Source organism: Telmatherina bonti (genome assembly GCF_933228915.1).
Source record: "Telmatherina bonti genome assembly, chromosome: 15".
Lineage (NCBI taxonomy): Eukaryota > Metazoa > Chordata > Actinopteri > Atheriniformes > Telmatherinidae > Telmatherina > Telmatherina bonti.
This window is the reverse complement of record NC_136613.1, coordinates 11022786-11045852: the sequence shown is the minus strand read 5'-3', so window position 1 is coordinate 11045852 and position 23067 is coordinate 11022786. Positions and strand designations below refer to the sequence as shown.

General features: G+C 40.2%; 1 protein-coding gene across 12 annotated transcripts in view; it reads left to right on the top strand.

Annotated features, from left to right (window-relative positions):
- neb (nebulin) overlaps positions 1 to 23067 on the top strand; it is a 60825-nt gene that overhangs the window by 7781 nt on the left and 29977 nt on the right. For all 12 annotated transcript variants that reach the window (XM_079254002.1, XM_079254004.1, XM_079254003.1 and 9 more), the window contains 74 exons: positions 472 to 576; positions 667 to 774; positions 1177 to 1293; positions 1518 to 1619; positions 1726 to 1833; positions 1918 to 2022; positions 2459 to 2557; positions 3080 to 3184; positions 3285 to 3392; positions 3527 to 3640; positions 3738 to 3935; positions 4049 to 4156; positions 4305 to 4403; positions 4491 to 4595; positions 4752 to 4859; positions 5000 to 5311; positions 5418 to 5624; positions 5726 to 5830; positions 5918 to 6025; positions 6120 to 6431; positions 6535 to 6741; positions 6866 to 6970; positions 7113 to 7220; positions 7562 to 7873; positions 8009 to 8215; positions 8314 to 8418; positions 8530 to 8637; positions 8729 to 9040; positions 9146 to 9352; positions 9449 to 9553; positions 9649 to 9756; positions 9831 to 10142; positions 10250 to 10456; positions 10577 to 10681; positions 10877 to 10984; positions 11064 to 11375; positions 11452 to 11655; positions 12007 to 12111; positions 12222 to 12329; positions 12469 to 12780; positions 12857 to 13060; positions 13412 to 13516; positions 13627 to 13734; positions 13874 to 14185; positions 14300 to 14503; positions 14860 to 14964; positions 15075 to 15182; positions 15322 to 15633; positions 15746 to 15949; positions 16132 to 16236; positions 16426 to 16533; positions 16638 to 16949; positions 17033 to 17236; positions 17349 to 17453; positions 17554 to 17661; positions 17763 to 18074; positions 18159 to 18362; positions 18476 to 18580; positions 18707 to 18814; positions 18964 to 19275; positions 19478 to 19681; positions 19807 to 19911; positions 20030 to 20137; positions 20222 to 20533; positions 20697 to 20801; positions 20921 to 21019; positions 21153 to 21254; positions 21387 to 21494; positions 21608 to 21919; positions 22013 to 22117; positions 22219 to 22323; positions 22416 to 22520; positions 22637 to 22744; positions 22838 to 22948. In XM_079254002.1, the coding sequence (XP_079110128.1) occupies positions 472 to 576; positions 667 to 774; positions 1177 to 1293; positions 1518 to 1619; positions 1726 to 1833; positions 1918 to 2022; positions 2459 to 2557; positions 3080 to 3184; positions 3285 to 3392; positions 3527 to 3640; positions 3738 to 3935; positions 4049 to 4156; positions 4305 to 4403; positions 4491 to 4595; positions 4752 to 4859; positions 5000 to 5311; positions 5418 to 5624; positions 5726 to 5830; positions 5918 to 6025; positions 6120 to 6431; positions 6535 to 6741; positions 6866 to 6970; positions 7113 to 7220; positions 7562 to 7873; positions 8009 to 8215; positions 8314 to 8418; positions 8530 to 8637; positions 8729 to 9040; positions 9146 to 9352; positions 9449 to 9553; positions 9649 to 9756; positions 9831 to 10142; positions 10250 to 10456; positions 10577 to 10681; positions 10877 to 10984; positions 11064 to 11375; positions 11452 to 11655; positions 12007 to 12111; positions 12222 to 12329; positions 12469 to 12780; positions 12857 to 13060; positions 13412 to 13516; positions 13627 to 13734; positions 13874 to 14185; positions 14300 to 14503; positions 14860 to 14964; positions 15075 to 15182; positions 15322 to 15633; positions 15746 to 15949; positions 16132 to 16236; positions 16426 to 16533; positions 16638 to 16949; positions 17033 to 17236; positions 17349 to 17453; positions 17554 to 17661; positions 17763 to 18074; positions 18159 to 18362; positions 18476 to 18580; positions 18707 to 18814; positions 18964 to 19275; positions 19478 to 19681; positions 19807 to 19911; positions 20030 to 20137; positions 20222 to 20533; positions 20697 to 20801; positions 20921 to 21019; positions 21153 to 21254; positions 21387 to 21494; positions 21608 to 21919; positions 22013 to 22117; positions 22219 to 22323; positions 22416 to 22520; positions 22637 to 22744; positions 22838 to 22948 (12024 nt within the window). The remainder of the gene's footprint in view (positions 1 to 471; positions 577 to 666; positions 775 to 1176; positions 1294 to 1517; positions 1620 to 1725; positions 1834 to 1917; positions 2023 to 2458; positions 2558 to 3079; positions 3185 to 3284; positions 3393 to 3526; positions 3641 to 3737; positions 3936 to 4048; positions 4157 to 4304; positions 4404 to 4490; positions 4596 to 4751; positions 4860 to 4999; positions 5312 to 5417; positions 5625 to 5725; positions 5831 to 5917; positions 6026 to 6119; positions 6432 to 6534; positions 6742 to 6865; positions 6971 to 7112; positions 7221 to 7561; positions 7874 to 8008; positions 8216 to 8313; positions 8419 to 8529; positions 8638 to 8728; positions 9041 to 9145; positions 9353 to 9448; positions 9554 to 9648; positions 9757 to 9830; positions 10143 to 10249; positions 10457 to 10576; positions 10682 to 10876; positions 10985 to 11063; positions 11376 to 11451; positions 11656 to 12006; positions 12112 to 12221; positions 12330 to 12468; positions 12781 to 12856; positions 13061 to 13411; positions 13517 to 13626; positions 13735 to 13873; positions 14186 to 14299; positions 14504 to 14859; positions 14965 to 15074; positions 15183 to 15321; positions 15634 to 15745; positions 15950 to 16131; positions 16237 to 16425; positions 16534 to 16637; positions 16950 to 17032; positions 17237 to 17348; positions 17454 to 17553; positions 17662 to 17762; positions 18075 to 18158; positions 18363 to 18475; positions 18581 to 18706; positions 18815 to 18963; positions 19276 to 19477; positions 19682 to 19806; positions 19912 to 20029; positions 20138 to 20221; positions 20534 to 20696; positions 20802 to 20920; positions 21020 to 21152; positions 21255 to 21386; positions 21495 to 21607; positions 21920 to 22012; positions 22118 to 22218; positions 22324 to 22415; positions 22521 to 22636; positions 22745 to 22837; positions 22949 to 23067) is intronic.

Here is a 23067-nt window from a genome sequence, read left to right as displayed (position 1 = left end):
GTTGATCTATAGATTTATTTCTCATCGGATAAATTCCACGACAGTGAATGACAGGCCAAATTGTAGAAACTTATCTTCGTTTTGTGAGAGACCCAGGTATGTATGTACATGGCTTCAGAGATTGTAATAAATTCCCTTGTTGAGGCAAGCTTCACCAGGCTTAAAAAAAAACCAAAACAAAACTACATTTTGAAAAGTCACACGGTAGCCTAGAGAGTGGACTTGTTTAGAAACAGGACCCTCGGACACCAGCTAACCCCAAGCATCAAGGAATAAATGACCACCTGCTGTGTAATATTAATGGCCACACTGAGCTGGAAGGACAGGCTAACAATAAGTTCATATTACTGCAATTTTACTGATTTCAAAGGTACATTGATGTGGTGATATTGATAAATTGTCATTTACTTATACAGGAAAAAAAGCTTTCTACTAACATTACTTACAATTTCTCTTTATTTTCCCCCACAGCTTAAATACAAGGAAGATTACAATAAAAATGTGAAGGGTCAGTGGTGTGAAACACCCTACTTTGATGTCGCCATCGCCAGGATGGCAATGGATAACTTCAGCGATGTAAGTGCAAACTACCAGGCAAATTTTCAGGTTTGTATTGTTGTGCATGAATGTACCTGAATATTTTGTTTTGTGTTTTTCTTTTTCCAGAGAAAATACACTCAACGCTATGAGGATTCAAAAGACCAAATTTATTTCATGCAAACGGACACGCCCGTTTACAGCACAAACAAGAAGGCTCGTATTGCTGCTAGTGAGGTAAGCAGGCAAAAGCTCAAATACACAAAAGGTTTCAGAGCTTTTACAGGACCTAAGTCTTGTGCAAGACACATCAGAAAGATAAATCATGTCTCAGAGGGCAATGTGTGAGTCCACAGCCTGAATACACTGACGCAGAACCTGTTTTGTGCACATACTGCATCACTGCTGCTGCTGCAAGGATTCAGTGTATAGTGTCAACAGTACACAGGAACAACGTTCAAAAGGCTTTTTAGTTCCTGCATCCCTCATATCCACCCACACATCCACACACATACCAAACCTGCATCGCGTTGGAAAACAATAAAGATGCACTTCTTATGTCATTACCTAAACTATGTGAATAAACCTCACCATCCTTTTACAGTTCTTTTACTGACACTGATGTGTTTCTGTGTTCAGGTCCAATACAAGAAGGAATATGAGAAGTCAAAAGCGCAGTGCGACTACAACACGCTCCCTGCCACAGAGAATCCGCTCCTGAGACAGCTCAGATATGCTGGCACCATCCTCAGTGATGTGGGTGTCGTTTTACATTTCACAGAAAATATTATAGCTATTTTCTTTCAACTCAGAATAGCTGAGCTATGTTAGAGTTAGTCTTAATCAAAGACTGAGGTGACCACTTGAGTAACTGAAGTGGGCATAAATAGCCTAAATGATAAGATCCAGTGTCTCAGTGTGGATTATTATATTAGTGACAGTTTGTTTGTGTTCTTTTTTTCTCATACACTTCTTTGCAGAAAGTGTATAAGGCCAGCTACGAGAAAGCCAGGGGTTCCAGCATCAACTACTGTGATACGCCAAAGTTTCAGATGGATGCAGTCCTCAAACGGTTTACTGATGTAAAAAAAAAAAAAAAAAACCTCACATGTTCTCATTTATAAAAAAAAAAAAAGGTATTTTTTATTTTTCATGAATGCATGCATTTAATTACTGTCATATCTTCAGGCTCGTTACAAAGAAAAGTATGAAAATGAGGTGAAGGGCCATTATATTGGCAGCTATGAAGACCTCTATATGCTTCACTGCCAGAAAGTTGAGGAAATGAAGAATCAGGTAAATCACAGTACGCTATCATTGGTTTTATTTTCTCATTTTCCTTTTCATGTATTATTAAAAAAAAGTCCCTTTTTTTCACAGCAAATATATAAAGCCGATTATGAAGACATTAAAACCAGATGCTTCTTCCCTCAAACGGTTACACCTGAATATGAAGCAACAAAGAAGCTTCAGCAGTGTAAAGATGTAAGTTGTGATTGCTAAATCGAATATCTTCTTGCTGAAGGATGAGATAATTAAAAGTTATGAGGCAAATAAGGTTATTTTTTGAAAGCAATGTATGTTGAATTCTGTGATTTATTGTGTGTATACAACTGTGTACTGTTTAAGTTTTATTGTTATGGAATTTAATGTGTATTACTAAAATTTTACGGTGTCATTGATAAGGGGGTTTCAGACTAAATAAGTGCCCAACTTCTTCCAAAACCCTTTTCGAACTTAAGAAGCCTATTTTATTTGTTGTTTGTTGTAACTAATATTTGTTCTTTTAAAAGTCCTTTTTTAAAATTCAAAATAAAAAAAAAAAAAATAAAAAAAATCTTCTTGCTGAAAGATGCACTGTTAATTTTGCATACTTATATGTGTGACACTTTTTTTTTTTCTTCTATTTTATTATTTTTAGAAAGTTTACCGGCATCATCCAGACACTGTGAAATTTACACAAGTCGCAGATTCACCAGTCCTCGTTCAGGCCCAAATCAACGCCAAACAGCTAAGTGACGTATGTTTCACTTTTTGGACCACCTTTCCACTCATATGTATTGACATGCATTATGATTTAAACTAGTGCATTACAACGTTGTAATATGATGTAATAATACCTCGACAATATATCTGTTATTGGTTTATTATGACTGATTTATATCTGCTTCTTTATAATGTAATTATATTTTGTTTTGGCCATTTGTTGACTGAAATTGTCACAATCATCAATTAATCCTTTCGATCAAATTCTCCTAGAAATGCAGATCACTGGTAAATGTGCCCAATCATCCGTGCAGCCCAGCTGTCTTTCTATGGGCTCCATGGAAACTGGAGAACCATTTCTCCGCGGTATAAATAGAAACAAGCATTCAGTTGGCCCAGAATAAACCCTGTGATCAGTGAGGGCCTTAGGAAGCAGAGAAAGGATAAGTCAGAATTTCCAGCCAATGCACTGCTGCCCTCCAATGTCAGGAAATCAAACAGCACACCACCTGAAAGTAATGGAAGTTCTGTTTTTTTTCTTTTGTTTTCTTTGCAGTTAAACTACAAGGCAAAGTATGAAGAAACAAAGTTCAAATGCAGTCTACCCCCAGATTATCCCTTCTTCATCCAGTCCAGAGTTAACGCTTTTAACCTGAGTGACGTACGTACTGGTTACTGTCTGTCTCGAACATTTATGCGCATGTGTTTTTTATTTATAGTCACTTTTCAGGTACTTAAGCAGCATCATTTTCTCCCTGCAGAATTGTTATAAGTACGACTGGGAGAAGTCTAAAGCGAAGAAGTTTGAAGTCAAGGGGGATGCCATATCAATCCTTGCTGCTCGTGCTCACACAAACATTGCCAGTGATGTAAGTGTGCAACAATATCAGCCAGCCTTGAAAGATTTAATAACTCCTCCAGCTTTTTGTTTTTATGTGGAATATTTAGCTTTTTTTTTTCCTCCCCAATTTAATCTAATTAAAACTTTTCCACCTCTCTGCAGGTCAGGTATAAAAAGGAGTATGAGAAGAACAAGGGACAGATGGTTGGCGCTCTCAGCATTAATGACGATCCTAAGATCTTGCACTCCGTCCATGTGGCCAAAATCCAAAGTGATGTAAGCTGCTAGCTCAAAATCAGTTGCTTTATCCTTCATATTTATCACAGCAGAGGGGAGGGCACGCTTGAACTATATCTCAATGATATCTCCACAGCGTGAGTATAAGAAGAACTATGAGAAAATAAAGACCAAGTACCATACACCCCTGGATATGATTTCAGTCACATTGGCCAAGAAATCCCAGGCAATTGCGAGTATGGCTGGGTACAGAAAGATCAACCCCAACTACTTCCTTCCTTATGACAGTGTGCTGCTGGATCTGGCTAAGAGAGCTAATATCATCCAGAGTGATGTGAGTACAGTCCAGGCAACTTAAATTTTGTGTGCAATCATTACAGAAAACCACACTCCATGCTAATTTTTATAACTGAGCATACACTCTCCATATGCTTTTCTCCTTCAAAGAATGAGTACAAGTCTGACTACAATGCCAACACTAAAGGTTCACCATGGGTCACCTTTGGCTCCATGGAGGTAGAAAAGGCCAAGAAAGCTGGTGAGATCCTTAATGAGGTATGTTTATAAATGGATTGTATTAGTTACCATTTAATAATTAGTCCTCTTGCCTTCCCTTAAAAGTCTTTTTATCGAATTAATAACGTTATATTTGAAGGCTGCTGAGATGTTTGACTGCATGCGTTCTTTTCCTTGCTTCCATCAGAAAAAATACAGACAGCCCCCAGACACAATCCCCTTTACATCCATTGATGACCACCCCGTGATGCTGCAGGCCAAAGTCAACCAGCTTCAGAGAAGTGATGTGAGTTTACCATCAACTTCACCTTCAGTGATGTTGAGCTGTATGAAAATGTGTTTGTGATTTCGTCTTCTTTGGCTTTCCTCATAGCGGTTCTATAAGAGGGGTCTAGAGGAGATCCATCAGAAGTACTCTCTGCCTCCTGATGTGCCCGAGTTCCTCCAGGCCAGGTGCAATGCCTACAATGTCAGCCAGGTGATGCATAAAAGCAGACAATGAGAAATTAAATCAAATGTTTTCTTCTAACTCGCCATAGCGTTCACTGATTCTTTCTCTTCGCAAAGGCGTGCATTTGTGGTATAATAAATTTCCATGTTTTTTGTTGTTTGTGTCTTTAAACTGTGATTTCAGAACTACTACAAGCTTGCCTGGCATGAGATGATTGCTAAAGGTTATGACCTGAAGCCTGATGCTGTCTCTGTTCTTGCTGCTAAAGCTGCCAGACACGCTGCCAGTGACGTAAGTCTGAGTTATCTTTTCTTTGTGATGGAGATGCATCCTCACTGTCCATGTTTACTCAGCCTCGTGCTGCTTCACATGACAGTTAAAACTCATTGAATTCCAGATAATAAGAATCCTATGTGTGCCTTCTCTACTAGGTCCAGTACAAAAAGGCCTATGAAAAGGCTAAAGGTCACCACGTTGGCTTCCGCAGCCTCCAGGATGATCCTTTACTGGTTCACTACATGGCAGTGGCCAGAATGCAGAGTGACAAACTGTACAAGAAGGACTACCACAAAGCCAAGCTGAAGTTTCACTCTCCAGTGGACATGTTGAGCTTGGTTCAGGCCAAACATGCTACAAAAGTGCAGACCTTCACTGGCTACAAGCAGCATCACCATAGTTACTGTATTCTGCCCGACGCCATGAATCTTGTACTTGCTCGCTCAATGAACTACAATTCCAGTGATGTAAGTTTAAATGAACCCTTTTTAATAATGGGTACATCATGAAAGTATTTGTACAAACAGTACTTACAAATCGGGTGATAATTCTTTAGTAATCCTTGTTTTCCAGTACAACTACAAACTGGATTATGAGACCTCAGTAAAGGGAGTCGGCTGGGTCCCGATTGGTTCTATTGATGTGGAAAAAGCCAAGACAGCAGCAAAGGCCCTTGATGAGAAAAACTATCGGCAGCATCCTTCCACAATCAAATTCACCAGCGTCACTGACTCCATGAACATGGAACTGGCCAAGGCCAATGCCAAGATAATGAATATGGTGAGGACTAGAAAAATGACAAAAACTTTGATTTAGGTTAATTAAAACGGATCATCCTTTCAGAACAGGCATAACTCGATCTCCTTCTTGTAACCATGCAGAAAGAATATAAAGCCAGTGGAGAGAAATTCATGCACACCTATCATCTTCCACCTGATGCTCCAGAACTGATGCAAGCCAGATACAATGCTGTCAACATCAGCCAGGTTAGTTACTTACTTTCAGGTTTATAAACAAATACAGTTAGTAAAGGATTGATATGTGTGTGAATTAATTCATTTACTTTCATTTAGAATTACTACACTCACTCTCATCGTCAAGATATCCTCAAAGGACATCACATGAAGGAAGATGCCATCCCCATCATTGCTGCAAAATCCTCAAGAGACATTGCCAGTAATGTAAGCAGTGGTTGTACTAATATAATTGAAATAAAGTAAACAAACATTAAATGATGCTTTTCATAATACTTTTTTTTTTTTTTTTTTTTTACAGTACAAGTATAAGCTGGCTTATGAAAAGGCCAAGGGCCACCATGTTGGCTTCCGCAGCCTTAAGGATGATCCTCTGTTGGTCCACTACATAGAAGTAGCCAAGATGCAAAGCGACAAATACTACAAGAAGGACTACCACAAGGCCAAGCTGAAGTACCACACCCCAGTGGACATGCTGAGTGTCGTCCACGCCAAGCATGCATCTTCCGTGCAGACTATGGCTGGATACAGGAAGGTCCCTCACAGCTTCTTCCTCCTTCCAGACAACATGCACCTGCATCTGTGCCGCAGCATGATGACCATTCAGAGTGATGTATGTTTTTCTCTTTTTGTTCATATGTTAGTAAAATATAATGGCACAGTAGAATGCATAACATGTTAATATACATGTTATTTTGTTTACTGTATCCCTACAGAATGTCTATAAATCAGATTACAACAACTACTGCAAAGGCGTAGGATGGGTGCCCATTGGTTCTGTGGATGTTGAGAAAGCCAAAGCGGCCTCAAATGCTTTGAATGAAAGGGGCTACCGCCAGCATCCCAGTACTTTCAAATATACAAGCAAGACAGATGCCATGAACATGGTCCTGGCTATGTCCAACACAAAGATCATGAACCAAGTAAACATATCCTCTCTATTTGATATTTCTTTCATCCTTAAATATATTGTCATATATATGTATATTCAGGCCAAATCTTATCTTCTACTTTGTTTTTGTGATGAACTTTCCCTTTCGCCTCTAGACTGCCTACAAAGCTTCTGGTGAGAAATTCATGCACACTTATAATCTGCCATCTGACAGTCCAGAGTTCCTCCAGGCTAAATTCAATGCACAGACCATGAGTGAGGTAAGGGCATGGATTATGTAATTGAATATTTTAATGTTTAATCACCACATGTGCAAGTTAAATATATGAATATGTGTTCATGTTAATTATTTTTTGACAAAAAAGTATGGTAATGCTGTGTTGTTTGTTTTTATATATACAGAGTCACTACAAGCACAAATGGCTGGAAGACATTGCCAAGGGATACAACATGAAGCCTGATGCTATCTCTATTCTGCACGCAAAGCAAGGCAGACATATTGCCAGCAACGTATGTAATAGATCTGTATATATGTACATTCATATGTATATACAGTATATGTACTGTTTATATATATACGAATATATATGAGTTTATATAATGAAGAGGCATATATATATATATATATATATATATATATATATATATATATATATATATATATATATATATATATATATATATATATATATATATATATATATATACCTCTTCATTACCACTGGGTCGCCAGCAATAGAGTTGTACACTTTATTAGCGTTCACTTGTAATGAAGAGGTTAACAAAAAATGCCAATCTGCCCCTACCATCATTGGCATCAAACAGCTACCTCTTTTCCTTTTTTTGTTTAGGTCCAATATAAGAAGGACTATGAGAAGGCCAAGGGCCACCATGTTGGCTTCCGCAGCCTACAAGATGATCCTTTGTTGGTCCACTACATGGAAGTAGCCAAGATGCAAAGCGACAAAAACTACAAGAAGGACTACCACAAGGCCAAGCTGAAGTACCACACCCCAGTGGACATGCTGAGTGTCGTCCACGCCAAGCAGGCTTCTGCTGTTCAGACATATACTGGCTACAGGAAGGTCCCTCACAGCTACATGGTTCTTCCTGACAGCATGCACCTGCAGCTGTGCCGAAACATGAATGCCCAGTCAAGTGATGTGAGTTGTAGTGACATGCATGTGTTATTTCTGGATCAGAACCATCTTTGAAATGGAACTAAATTAGACGTAATTCCCAGATGAGCTTCAACTTGAAACCTGGTGTGTAATAATAATTATTGCTTTGCTTGTCAGGTGAATTACAAATTTGATTGGAACAACTATGTCAGAGGAACCGGTTGGGTACCTATTGGCTCAATTGGTGTGGAAACAGCTAAAGTTGGTGGTGACATTCAGAGTGAGCAGAAGTATCGCACCCATCCATCAACACTGAAGTTCAGCAAACTGATGGACTCCATGGACCTGGTTCTGGCTACTGCCAACAACCAGATCATGAACAAGGTGTGGTATATTCAGGTGTACAGTGTGACAAAATATAAATGCTAAATTTTGAAACATGTGGTAATTCGTGTGTTTGTTTGTTTTCTCCCTATTCACAGAAAGCATACACTTCAGCTTGGGAAAAGGACAAACTGACCGTCCACGTCATGCCAGATGCTCCTGAGATTGTGTTGGCCAAGGCTAATGCTCTTAACATGAGCAATGTGAGTTATTTCATTACATTATGAAGCATTAAAATAAATATTCAATATTTGTATTATTGTTTACTACATATAGATATATGTAATAATGGTCATTTGCATGTTTTCTTACAGAAACTTTACAAAGCTGGTGTTGTGGAGATGGCCAATAAGGGCTACAACCTCAAAGCTGATGCCATCCCAATTCTGGCTGCAAAGTCTGGTACCACTATTGCTAGTAATGTAAGTTAGTAATAAATTCCTGTTCAAAATGAAGAAGTTTGTGTCCTAGTAAAAGTCATTTAGAGTAAGGGTTATTTATCTGTTATTACAGTACAAGTACAAGTTGGCATATGAGAAGGCAAGAGGCCACCATGTTGGCTTCCGCAGCCTCAAGGACGATCCTCTGCTGGTTCACTACATGGAGGTGGCCAAAATCCAGAGTGACAAGCTGTACAAGAAGGACTACCAGAAGTCCAAGCTGAAGTATCACTCCCCAGTGGACATGCTGAGTCTCGTCCACGCCAAGCAGGCCTCTGCTGCTCAAACTATGACGGGATACAGACAGATCCAGCACACTAATTCTCTCCTCCCTGATGCCATGAACCTACAGCTTGCACGTACCATGAATGAGCAGTCTAGTGATGTAAGTTTTACCTGTGTCATCCTAGCAGTTGAGTTTTAAGAGCAGATAACAGTAAGTAACTGTTGCACAACTCCCTGATCCATGACATCTCACTTCCCCTTTCAGTGGAACTACAAGTCTGAATGGAATAACTATGTCAGAGGTACTGGATGGGTCCCAATTGGTTCACTTTCAGTCGAGACTGCTAAAGTTGGCGGTCAAATTCTGAGTGAGCACAAATATCGCACTCATCCGTCCAATTTAAAGTTCAGCAAGCTGATGGACTCCATGGATGTAGTTCTGGCTACTGCCAACAACCAGATCATGAACAAGGTGACAGCTCTTTTAAATGTGCTCTTCAAGCCACAAGAATGATACTATAACACTATTCAAAACAACTACTTGTTTTGCGGATGTCTTCTTTTACAGAAAGCATACACTGCAGCCTGGGACAAAGACAAACTCACCGTCCATGTGATGCCAGATGCTCCTGAGATCGTCCTTGCTAAGGCTAATGCCCTCAACATGAGCAATGTAAGCAGAATCATTAGAAACTAATAAATTATTTTCTTGCTATGGTTCATACTGCACATGGCTTGTGAAAACTCTTCTCTTTCACTTTTTCGTAGAAACTTTACAAAGCAGGTGTTGTAGAGATGGCCAATAAGGGCTACAACCTCAAACCAGATGCCATCTCTATTCTGGCTGCAAAGTCTGGTACCACTATTGCCAGTAATGTAAGTTGTCAAAAACGTTGCTTTTTAAGCCACTAAGTATCTGCGAATGACAAGATTTATATTTGCTGTCACAGTACAAGTACAAGTTGGCATACGAGAAGGCAAGAGGCCACCATGTTGGCTTCCGCAGCCTCCAGGACGATCCTCTGCTGGTTCACTACATGGAGGTGGCCAAAATCCAGAGTGACAAGCTGTACAAGAAGGACTACCAGAAGTCCAAGCTGAAGTATCACTCCCCAGTGGACATGCTGAGTCTCGTCCACGCCAAGCAGGCATCTGCTGCTCAAACTATGACGGGATACAAAAAGCTCATCCCCCACTACACTGTGCTTCCAGATGCCATGAACCTCGAACTGGCTCGTAACATGCAGTTCATCGCCAGTGATGTAAGCAGAACATATTCTTTCGGTTGTGTTTATTTGTTAAATATGGAATTGCTGTAACTATGATACACTGATAAATAAGTTCTTCTTCTACTGATATCCAACTTCAGAACCAGTACAAGAAAGAGTATGACCTCTACATGAAAGGAACTGGTTGGATTCCTATTGGTTCCTTGGATGTTGAGAAAGCAAAAACAGCAGGAAATGCTTTAAATGAGAAAATGTACCGTCAGCATCCCAGCAACTTCAAATTCACCAAGGACATGCAGTCAATGGACCTGACTCTTGCCACAGCCAACAACCGCATTATGGATAAGGTAATAGGCTGGGCTTAAAATAAATATAACTATACATACTGTATTTATACGTATATGTTTCTTGATGGGGTTTTTTTTTTTCCCCACAAATTCAACAATCATCTACATTTTTGCTTTTAGCAATCATACACCAAAGCCTGGGATAATGACAAGACTACGATCCACATAATGCCAGATGCAATGGATATTGTTCTGGCAAGAGAAAACAAGAAAAACTACAGTGAGGTACGATGTATTGCTTGCATATCACTGGATACATTTTTGCAGCTAAATCTAATTTTCCTTATTTGCTTGGATAAAATCTATGGATTTTGTTAAACCAGTAACTATAGCATTAACTCAGGTTGCTGTAAATTTTTATTCACCAGTAGAAATGGTTTCCTTTGTAAAATTGTACTTTTCTTCTCTCCCATTTCTCAGAAACGCTACAAACTGGATAATGAGCTCTCAAAGAAGAAGGGCCATAATCTCCGTGGTGATGCCATTTCAGTTCAGGCAGCTAAAGCCTCCACTGTTATTGCTAGTGATGTAAGTTTCTGTGTGTATTTCTGCACTACATTTTGTGAGTGTTGATCAGAAGTCTGACTAAAACTAACACTTTCTTTAGTACAAGTACAAGACAGGATACCGCAAGCAGGTCGGTCACCACATCGGAGCACGCAGCATCCAGGACGACCCTCTGCTCATGCTGGCTCTGAACTCAGCCAGGATTGCCAGTGATGCTCTGTACAAGAAGGACTTCAACAAGTCCAAGACCAAGTTCCATCTACCAGTGGACATGATTGCCTTTGAACTGGCCAAGAAGAACCAGATCCAAGTCAACCATGCCAACTACATCACTCGCCTGCACAACTGGACTTGTCTGCCCGACTCCAATGACGTGGTCCAGGCCAGGCATGCCTACAACTTGCAGAGTGATGTAAGTATGAGTCCTTACTTTTATTATAATTACAATTATTATAATTTCACCATGAAAAATGCTGTGTTTTGTCCAGGCTGTGTACAAGGAGGATTTGAAGATGTTGCAGGGTACCGGTTGGGTACCAATAGGCTCACTGGATGTTGAGAAGGCGAAGAAAGCCGGCGAGGCCCTGAGTGAGAAACCATATCGTCAGCACCCGAGCAACTTCAAATTCAAGCTCACCACTGAGGACATGCCGATGGTTCTGGCTAAAGCCAACGCTCAGGTTGTGAACAAGGTATGGTGTAATCCATTTTTACTTCCTGATGCTTCACCTTCATTTATTTCAACATTTGTATTTTCACTCCTTTTCTCACTTATTTAACAACATAAAAAGGGTGAAAACATTGAATAATTTGAAATTGAGACATTTTTTAAGGTGGATTTAGATATTTATTGATTATTTTATATGATATCTGCAAACAATGATGGTAATGTATATGCTGTTTTTCAACTGGGATCTGGCTTTATATACAGGCAGTGCTATGTTGCCAAGCTGTGTGCTGATTTCAATGTTAGTTCAATCCATAAATGTTCTAAATGCCCTTTTACAATAATATCTAAACAAGTTAAATTAATAACTTTACAGTCAGCTTACATACAAGCCTGGGAGAAAGACAAGACCTCCATCCATGTCATGCCTGATGCGATGGATGTTGTCCTGGCCAAAGCCAACAAGATCATCTACAGTGAGGTGAGTCCTTCTGAACATAATCAAGAAGTTGCTGTCATATTTTCTGAAACAGCATACCTCAATATATCCTAGACAAGACGACTTAAGACATGTTGCTTCTTTTTGTGCAGAGCAAGTACAAGCAGGCATATGAAGAGGCCAAGAAGAAGGGATATGACTTACGGAATGATGCGATTTCCATTATTGCTGCGAAGGCCTCCAGGGATATTGCCAGTGATGTACGTAGTTCAATTTCTGCTCTTTGCATTAGTCATAAATTTGTCAAAGGGATGATCTTAATACTTATTGCAACTATTTATTTTATAAAACTCAAAAATTTTGCAATGTTATTATTCACTTATTTAACTTAATTTATAGTACAAGTACAAGACAGGATACCGCAAGCAGGTCGGTCACCACATCGGAGCACGCAGCATCCAGGACGACCCTCTGCTCATGCTGGCTCTGAACTCAGCCAGGATTGCCAGTGATGCTCTGTACAAGAAGGACTTCAACAAGTCCAAGACCAAGTTCCATCTACCAGTGGACATGATTGCCTTTGAACTGGCCAAGAAGAACCAGATCCAAGTCAACCATGCCAACTATATCACTCGCCTGCACAACTGGACTTGTCTGCCCGACTCCAATGACGTGGTCCAGGCCAGGCATGCCTACAACTTGCAGAGTGATGTAAGTATGAGTCCTTACTTTTATTATAATTACAATTATTATAATTTCACCATGAAAAATGCTGTGTTTTGTCCAGGCTGTGTACAAGGAGGATTTGAAGATGTTGCAGGGTACCGGTTGGGTACCAATAGGCTCACTGGATGTTGAGAAGGCGAAGAAAGCCGGCGAGGCCCTGAGTGAGAAACCATATCGTCAGCACCCGAGCAACTTCAAATTCAAGCTCACCACTGAGGACATGCCGATGGTTCTGGCTAAAGCCAACGCTCAGGTTATGAACAAGGTATGGTGTAATCCATTTTTACTTCCTGATGCTTCACCTTCATTTATTTCAACATTTGTATTTTCACTCCTTTTCTCACTTATTTAACAACATAAAAAGGGTGAAAACATTGAATAATTTGAAATTGAGACATTTTTTAAGGTGGATTTTGATATTTATTGATTATTTTATATGATATCTGCAAACAATGATGGTAATGTATATGCTGTTTTTCAACTGGGATCTGGCTTTATATACAGGCAGTGCTATGTTGCCAAGCTGTGTGCTGATTTCAATGTTAGTTCAGTTCATAAATGTTCTAAATGCCCTTTTACAATAATATCTAAACAAGTTAAATTAATAACTTTACAGTCAGCTTACATACAAGCCTGGGAGAAAGACAAGACCTCCATCCATGTCATGCCTGATGCGATGGATGTTGTCCTGGCCAAAGCCAACAAGATCATCTACAGTGAGGTGAGTCCTTCTGAACATAATCAAGAAGTTGCTGTCATATTTTCTGAAACAGCATACCTCAATATATCCTAGACAAGACGACTTAAGACATGTTGCTTCTTTTTGTGCAGAGCAAGTACAAGCAGGCATATGAAGAGGCCAAGAAGAAGGGATATGACTTACGGAATGATGCGATTTCCATTATTGCTGCGAAGGCCTCCAGGGATATTGCCAGTGATGTACGTAGTTCAATTTCTGCTCTTTGCATTAGTCATAAATTTGTCAAATGGATGATCTTAATACGTATTGCAACTTCTTATTTTATAATACTAGATAAATTAGCAATGTTATTATTCACTTATTTAATTTAATTTATAGTACAAGTACAAGACAGGATACCGCAAGCAGGTCGGTCACCACATCGGAGCACGCAGCATCCAGGACGACCCTCTGCTCATGCTGGCTCTGAACTCAGCCAGAATTGCCAGTGATGCTCTGTACAAGAAGGACTTCAACAAGTCCAAGACCAAGTTCCATCTACCAGTGGACATGATTGCCTTTGAACTGGCCAAGAAGAACCAGATCCAAGTCAACCATGCCAACTATATCACTCGCCTGCACAACTGGACTTGTCTGCCCGACTCCAATGACGTGGTCCAGGCCAGGCATGCATATGATATACAGAGTGATGTAAGTGTGACTCATTACATTTACTGTGTGGAAAGTGAATATGGTTTAAAATTTACATTTTTGCATTTTGCAAATATTTTTTTTAATCACAATTATCACTTTTTTATGACCCAGGCTGTGTACAAGGAGGATTTGAAGATGATGCAGGGTACCGGTTGGGTACCAATAGGCTCACTGGATGTTGAGAAGGCGAAGAAAGCCGGCGAGGCCCTGAGTGAGAAACCATATCGTCAGCACCCGAGCAACTTCAAATTCAAGCTCACCACTGAGGACATGCCGATGGTTCTGGCTAAAGCCAACGCTCAGGTTATGAACAAGGTATGGTGTAATCCATTTTTACTTCCTGATGCTTCACCTTCATTTATTTCAACATTTGTATTTTCACTCCTTTTCTCACTTATTTAACAACATAAAAAGGGTGAAAACATTGAATAATTTGAAATTGAGACATTTTTTAAGGTGGATTTTGATATTTTATTGATTATTTTATATGATATCTGCAAACAATGATGAAAGTCAAAGTCTATGCTGTTTTTCAACTGGGATCTGGCTTTATATACAGGCAGTGCTATGTTGCCAAGCTGTATGCTGATTTCAATGTTAGTTCAATCCATAAATGTTCTAAATGCCCTTTTACAATAATATCTAAACAAGTTAAATTAATAACTTCACAGTCAGCTTACATACAAGCCTGGGAGAAAGACAAGACCTCCATCCATGTCATGCCTGATGCGATGGATGTTGTCCTGGCCAAAGCCAACAAGATCATCTACAGTGAGGTGAGTCCTTCTGTACATAATCAAGAAGTTGCTGTCATGTTTTCTGAAACAGCATACCTCAAAATATTCTAGACAAGACGAATTAAGACATGTTGCTTCTTTTTGTGCAGAGCAAGTACAAGCAGGCATATGAAGAGGCCAAGAAGAAGGGATATGACTTACGGAATGATGCGATTTCCATTATTGCTGCGAAGGCCTCCAGGGATATTGCCAGTGATGTACGTAGTTCAATTTCTGCTCTTTGCATTAGTCATAAATTTGTCAAAGGGATGATCTTAATACTTATTGCAACTATTTATTTTATAAAACTCAAAAATTTTGCAATGTTATTATTCACTTATTTAATTTAATTTGTAGTACAAGTACAAGACAGGATACCGCAAGCAGGTCGGTCACCACATCGGAGCACGCAGCATCCAGGACGACCCTCTGCTCATGCTGGCTCTGAACTCAGCCAGGATTGCCAGTGATGCTCTGTACAAGAAGGACTTCAACAAGTCCAAGACCAAGTTCAACCTTCCAGTGGACATGATTGCCTTTGAACTGGCCAAGAAGAACCAGATCCAAGTCAACCATGCCAACTATATCACTCGCCTGCACAACTGGACTTGTCTGCCCGACTCCAATGACGTGGTCCAGGCCAGGCATGCCTACAACTTGCAGAGTGATGTGAGTGTCACTGTCGTTGTTAGTTCTGACCATCTCTTCTCTTTCTACTATGCTAATGCTTGTTCTATGAGGTATTTGATAACTTAAAATTCTGTGCTGTTGCTCTTTACAGGCTTACTACAAAGCTGACCTGAAGTGGCTCCAGGGTCTGGGCTGGGTCCCCATTGGCTCACTTGATGTGGAGAAAGCCAAGAAGGCTGCAGATGCTTTGAGCGAAAGAAAGTACCGTCAGCACCCAACCAGCTTCAGTTTCAAAATCACCACTGAGGACATGCCCTTAGTGTTGGCTAAGGCCAATGCTCAGGTTATGAACAAGGTACAAGCTCTGTTCCTTTCACTGACCCCATAGATGTCTTGAACCTTGTGCTACTATATAATAATGCTATTACATTGAGCAAAGTATAATTTAATCATTTTGATGTTAAAGGATGCTTTTTTCTTTATTGCTCTGGTCAAAAGCTTCAAATAATAGCGTGTTTTTTGTGTTGTTTCTTATAGCGTCTCTACACTGAAGCATGGGAGAAGGAAAAGACTAAGCTGCACATTAAACCTGACACCCCTGAAATTGTCCTCGCTCAGCAAAATGCCATCACAATGAGCAAAGTTAGTCTTCATATTTTTGCACATGAATATTAGATGAATTCTGCTTCTATTGATACATGATAGAAGCCGTAGTTTTCCTTTTATTCAGTTTACTGATATATGGAATATCAAAGTAGATTTAATGAAGGTTTGCCTCACTGCAAGTCTTAAAAGTTTAGACATGCACCTGTTTCTGTTTTTGTTTTGCAGAAGCTCTACAGACAAGGTTTTGAGGACACTATCAAGAAAGGTTACTTCTTGCCTGTGGAAGCAATCTCTGTCAAGTCTGCTAAGGCCTCCAGAGACATCATCAGTGACGTGAGTTTTCATACAGCTCCACGTGTCTCTTTATAGAATAGATTGATGTAGTGCGTCAGATGTTATTGGTGTAACATAAACTTTTTTCATTCTTATGACATTAGTACAAGTACAAGACAGGATACCGTAAGCAGGTCGGTCACCACATTGGTGCCCGCAGCGTCAATGACGACCCTCTGATCGTGCTGGCTCTGAACTCAGCCAAGATTGCCAGTGATGCTCTGTACAAGAAGGACTTCAACAAGTCCAAGACCAAGTTCCATCTACCAGTGGACATGCTGAGTCTCGAACTGGCCAAGAAATGCCAAATTCAAGTCAACCACGCCAACTACATCACTCGCCTGCACCAGTGGACTTGTCTGCCCGACTCCAACGATGTCGTTCAGGCCAGGAAAGCCTACGACCTGCAGAGCGATGTGTGTATTCACACTCTCTGTGTATTATATCATGTACTCCTGTGTATGAATGTGTGTTTACATGTTTATACTTTCTTTGCCAGGCTGTATACAAAGCTGACTTGGTAGACATCGTCGGCGTTGGGTGGGTCCCCATCGGTTCATTGGATGTGCTGAAGGCCAAAAATGCTGCTAAAATTCTCAGCGAGCATCTGTACAGGCAGAAACCAGAGACGCTGAAATACAAAACAGACATGACGGCTATGCCAATGGCCTTAGCCAAAGCAAATGCTGATATCATGAATAAGGTAACGTCATTTCATAGTCTTGCTTTCCTTATAAGATTCATTTATTTACAATCTTATTGGTAATTTGAGGTATTTTATATACAAATGTTTTCCTTTTTCTATACCTCCACAGAAAAATTACACCGCTGCATGGGAGGCTGACAAAATTAAGACCCACGTAACCCCCGACCTTCCTGAGTTGCTGCTCTCCAAAGCTAATGCTTACAACATCAGCCAGGCACGTTTGCCCTCTTTTTTTGTTTGAGTTTGTTGTCACTTTCATATTTGACTTAATGATTAATTTATTTTCATGTATTCTTTTGTTTTTTATTTTTCAGAAACTATACAGAGAAGATGTTGAGAAAATGTTCAAAAAGGGCTACAACCTAAAGCCTGATGCTGTCGCCGTTGTTGCCGCCAAACATGGAAGAGAAATCATCAGTGATGTATGTAACGTCGCTCAATGCTTTTCTGTTTTACTTTTTTAAAATTCATACATACGCTTATAGTTATTTTAACTACTATTTCATTTTCTGTGTCCTAACAGTACAAGTACAAGACAGGATACCGTAAGCAGGTCGGTCACCACATCGGCGCTCTCAGCGTCAATGACGACCCTCTGATCGTGCTGGCTCTGAACTCAGCCAAGATTGCCAGTGATGCTCTGTACAAGAAGGACTTCAACAAGTCCAAGACCAAGTTCCATCTTCCAGTGGACATGTTGAATCTTGAACTGGCCAAGAAATGCCAGATTCAGGTCAATGATTTCAATTACAGAACTCACCTGCACAACTGGACTTGCCTCCCAGATTCCAATGACGTGGTCCAGGCCAGAAAGGCTTACAACCTGCAGAGCGATGTAAGTACAGAGAATCTTTTTCTAACTACTGTTTTTAGTTCTTCTTTAAAGAAGTGAGATGATTATGTTTCCTCCCACTGTCAGGCTGTGTACAAGGCCGACATGGAATGGATCAAAGGAACCGGATGGGTCCCAATTGGTTCCGTTGATGTGGAGAAAGCCAAGAAAGCAGCGGAGATTCTGAGCGAAAGGAAGTATCGCCAGCATCCCAGCAACTTTAAATTCACTGCCAATACAACTGACCTACCATATGCCCTCGCTCAAGCCAATGCCCAGACTATGAACAAGGTCCTGAATGCAGATCTACCTAACTAATATTTTAGTTTGTGAGAGTGCTTGTTTTATGCCAAGCAGGAGTGCCAGGAAATCTCATTTCATTATGATTCTACTGTTGTTTACAGAAAGCATACGTTGCTGCCTGGGAAAGTGATAAGACCAACCTCCATGTCATGCCAGACACTCCTGAGATCATCCTGGCCAAGCAGAACAAACTCAACACCAGTCTGGTAATGCAGCAGCTTTTCATGTGGTTTTAAAACCAACTACTTTATTAAAGACTGTTAGCTTATCAGCAACTGCTGACTTTACATCTCTTAATGAATTAAAACTTTACTTTTTTCTTCTATCCTCAGAAATATTATCGTGAAGGTTATATGGACACCATCAACAAGGGATACTTCCTTCCCAAAGATGCTGTTTCTGTTTTAGCAGCCAAGGCGTCCCGCGACATCATCAGTGATGTAGGTTTATATCCATTTCTAAAAAAATGTTTATTATGCCTTTATACTACAGACTGCTTCCAGTTGTTTTTCTTTTATGTCCCTGCAAATATAATATATATGTAATACAGAATTTATTATGAAACTAATGGAAATCTTTTTATTTTCAGTACAAATACAAGGCTGGTTTCCGCAAGCAATGCGGCCATCATATCGGTGCCCTCAGTGTTAATGACGACCCGCTCATTGTGCTCGCTGCTCATGCAGCCAAGATCTCCAGCGATAATATCTATAAGAAGGACTTCAACAAGTCCAAGACCAAGTTCCATCTTCCAGTGGACATGTTGAATCTTGAACTGGCCAAGAAATGCCAGAAACAAGTGAACGACTTCAATTACAGAACCCACCTGCACCAGTGGACATGCCTACCAGACTCCAATGATGTGGTCCAGGCTAGAAAGGTCTACGACTTGCAGAGTGACGTGAGTACATGTGACGTTTTTATGCTTGTGGAGAGCTGAAAAGGAGACAAAGTTTCTTTTCTTATTGTTAGGGATTACTGTACATCATTATAGAAATAGGTACTGTGGATTGAAAGATTGAAATGTATTCAGATTACTTGCAACATCTTTATGCAGCCAGTTTAATGGATTCATCTTCATTGTTTTAATTGTTGTTCCTCAGGCTGTTTATAAAGCTGATCTAGAGTGGCTGAGGGGATGCGGCTGGTCACCCCAGGACTCTGTGGATGTGATCAAAGCTAGAAATGCCCAGACTGTTCTCAATGAGAGGCTCTACCGACAACCCCCAAGCACTGTGAAGTTCACCAGTGTTGTCGACCTCCCTGCTATCGTCTTATCAAAGCAAAACGCCGACAACCTCAGCGATGTGAGTAATAACAAATGCTTTTCCTTAACTCAAATAGAACTTTCTTAAATATTTCATACAAGTATCTGTATAAATGACTGCATCAAAACAAAGACCTCACATTAATATTTGTGTTTTTCTAACAGAGGAAATATCGTGAAGTCTGGGATAAAGAAAAGACCACCATTCACATACCAAATGACACCCCATCCTTTGAATTGGCCAAAGCTAATGCTGTTAGTGTTAGCAATGTAAGTTTTTATTATTCCTTATTTACAAGTTCTTTCCATACTGGATATCTTAATTACTTAAATTTGATATATTGGATGTGTATAAAATACTATAACTGATTTCTCTTGTTCTGACCAGAAACTGTACACAAAGACATGGGATGACCAGAAGGCCAAAGGCTACCACATCAAGGAGGACGCCATCTCTGTGCTAAAAGCTAAAGCTTCCAGAGATATCATTAGTGATGTAAGGAAAGAAAAAAAAAACTCACATAAACCAGTGATCTAGTTAATGAATTCTCATTAACCCTTTCTGTCTCCTCTCTAACAGTACAAGTACAAGACTGGTTACCGTAAGCAGGTCGGTCACCACATCGGTGCTCTCAGCGTCAATGACGACCCTCTGATCGTGCTGGCTCTGAACTCAGCCAAGATTGCCAGTGATGCTCTGTACAAGAAGGACTTCAACAAGTCCAAGACCAAGTTCCATCTTCCAGTGGACATGCTGAGTCTCGAACTGGCCAAGAAATGCCAGATTCAAGTCAACCACGCCAACTACATCACTCGCCTGCACCAGTGGACTTGTCTGCCCGACTCCAACGATGTCGTTCAGGCCAGGAAAGCCTACGACCTGCAGAGCGATGTGAGCTGCTTTGCAGTGTATTACTTGTGCTTGTGTGGATATGTGATTAAAATTTTTCTGTGTTAGGACAAGATTCTCTCACAGCCTGAATCTACCTTTCATATATACTATATACCAAATTATTTACGTTTTCAAAACAAAATCAGCCTATTTTTCTCTCCAGGCTGTGTACAAAGCTGATATGGAGTGGATACGTGGCTGTGGATGGATCCCACATGAGTCCGTTGAGGTTATGAAAGTGAAGCATGCACAGAAGATCCTTGCTGATGTAAGTTTGACACTTCAGAGACACAAACACCTTTTTAAATATCCAATATTCCCAGTTAATTTAGGAACATGAGAACAAATTGTCAGTGATTGCTACTTTATTTTTTTTTCAATTCACAGAGAGGCTACCGTGTGAAGTTGGATGAGCAGAAATTTATGGTGCCTGCAGACAGAATTGACATGGTCCGTGCCAAGAATGCTGCTGACGTCCTGAATGAGGTGAGCTTGATGGTCTGTAATTATGAAGTTTTTTTAGTACATGTCAAGTTCTTTCGTCAAGACACCCGCTCAGAATGAAGATTAAATCGCAAGTTTTTTAAGTTACTAAATTTTTTATTCTCAATCTGCTTAGGCCAAATACCGTGAGGCTTGGCACCAGGACAAGACCAAGTTTTCGATGATGGACACTCCAACTCTTGCCACGGCCAGAGAGGTGGCTAAAAATGTTCACCCGGTAAGACTTCTTCTTATTTATTACATTTTTCATTAAAAAAATTAGCCTTCAGCCAATGTTATTGTGTCCTAAAAATAGCTGGATAACATTGATTAGTCATGAGAAATAAATAATTATTTGTACTTTCTGTAGAAACTGTACACTGAAGCATGGGACAAGGTGAAAGCCACAGGATACTTCATGCCCGGAGATGCTGTACCAATTAAACAGTGCATCCAGACTTCTAAAGTGCAAAGTAACGTAAGTAGTAAGACAAGATTTAGTTTGTTTATTTAATACTGAGAGCATTAAAATTAGGTTTTATCATTATAATTGACCTGCCATTAAGACAGTGATTTTCCTATGTTCTGTAGCACAAGTACCTGGAAGGATACCGTAAGCAGGTCGGTCACCACATCGGAGCCCGCAGCGTCCAGGACGACCCTCTGCTCATGCTGGCTCTGAACTCAGCCAGGATTGCTAGTGATGCTCTGTACAAGAAGGACTTCAACAAGTCCAAGACCAAGTTCAACCTTCCAGTGGACATGCTGCAGTTTGAGCTGGCCAAGAAATGCCAGATGCAAGTGAACGATGACAGATACAGAACTCGCCTGCACAACTGGACATGCATGCCAGACCAGAACGATGTCATCCAGGCCCGCAAAGCGTACGATCTACAAAGCGATGTATGCTAACAGATTTAGGATTGCATTTTATCAATAAATGCGAGGAAGCAATGTCTTCACTTCCTAATTTGTTCTTATGGTTTGTGTCACCAGAACGTTTACAAAGCTGACCTGGAATGGATTCGCGGCTGTGGCTGGGTGGCAGCAGACTCTGTTGAACACGTCAAAGTCAGGAAGGCCCAGGAAATTCTCAATGACGTATGTTTTCTGCACCCGTCTTTGAGTTTTTGTGTTTTAATTCCACAGATTGTTGCAGTGTCACGTTGTGTCTTACCTTGATGTTGTCATTTTTTCTGTAGAGACTTTACAAGAAGGATGCCAAAGACCAATTTGGAAAATTCTCCCTGATCGTGGACCGTCCTGAGATCGTCTTGGCAAAAACAAATGCTGCCAACCTCAGTGATGTATGTAATCTAAGAAAAATCAGACCTAATTTTTAAAAAAGAATAAGTCATTGTCATATAGGAGTTTACTTTTTGTGTGCTTTCTGCTTTAGCTCAAATACAAAGAGACTTTCAATGCAGAAAAGGGTCGTTACATTGGCTCAGAAGATACCCCCCAACTGGCCCATAGCAGAGAGGTGGCTAAAATCATCAGCGAGGTAATGTCAAAACAGCAGATAAATTCATTTCTTTGGTGATTTTTATTTATATATATGCATATCATGTGTGATATCAACTTATTTTAAAATTGTTTGAACTCTTTTTGTGTTCTCAGAAATCCTACAAATTGAACTGGGATGAGTCTAAGGCCACAGGCTACAAGCTGGACCATGAATACATCCCTCTGCAGTCTGGCAAGAAGGGCAGGGTGATTGCTAGTGATGTGAGTGTCTAAACATTTTTTTTTAGTAATTATATGCGTTCTTATGATTACATGTAAAGAAAATTGAGATGTTTCTCATTTTTTGCACACAAGGTCAAGTACAAGGAGGCTCATGAGAAAGCAAAGGGTCACTACATGGCTGGGACACTGGTGGACTTCCCTGAGGTGATGCGCTGTGGAGCGCAGGAGAAGAACAAGGGACTGGTAAGTGATTTGAAATATATTAGTTTGTCCATTTATTCCACTTTCTGCGTAAAGGAGGATGACTTTTATTGGTTTATATGGAAATATTCAACCTAAATCCATAAGTTCTGGTCAAGACA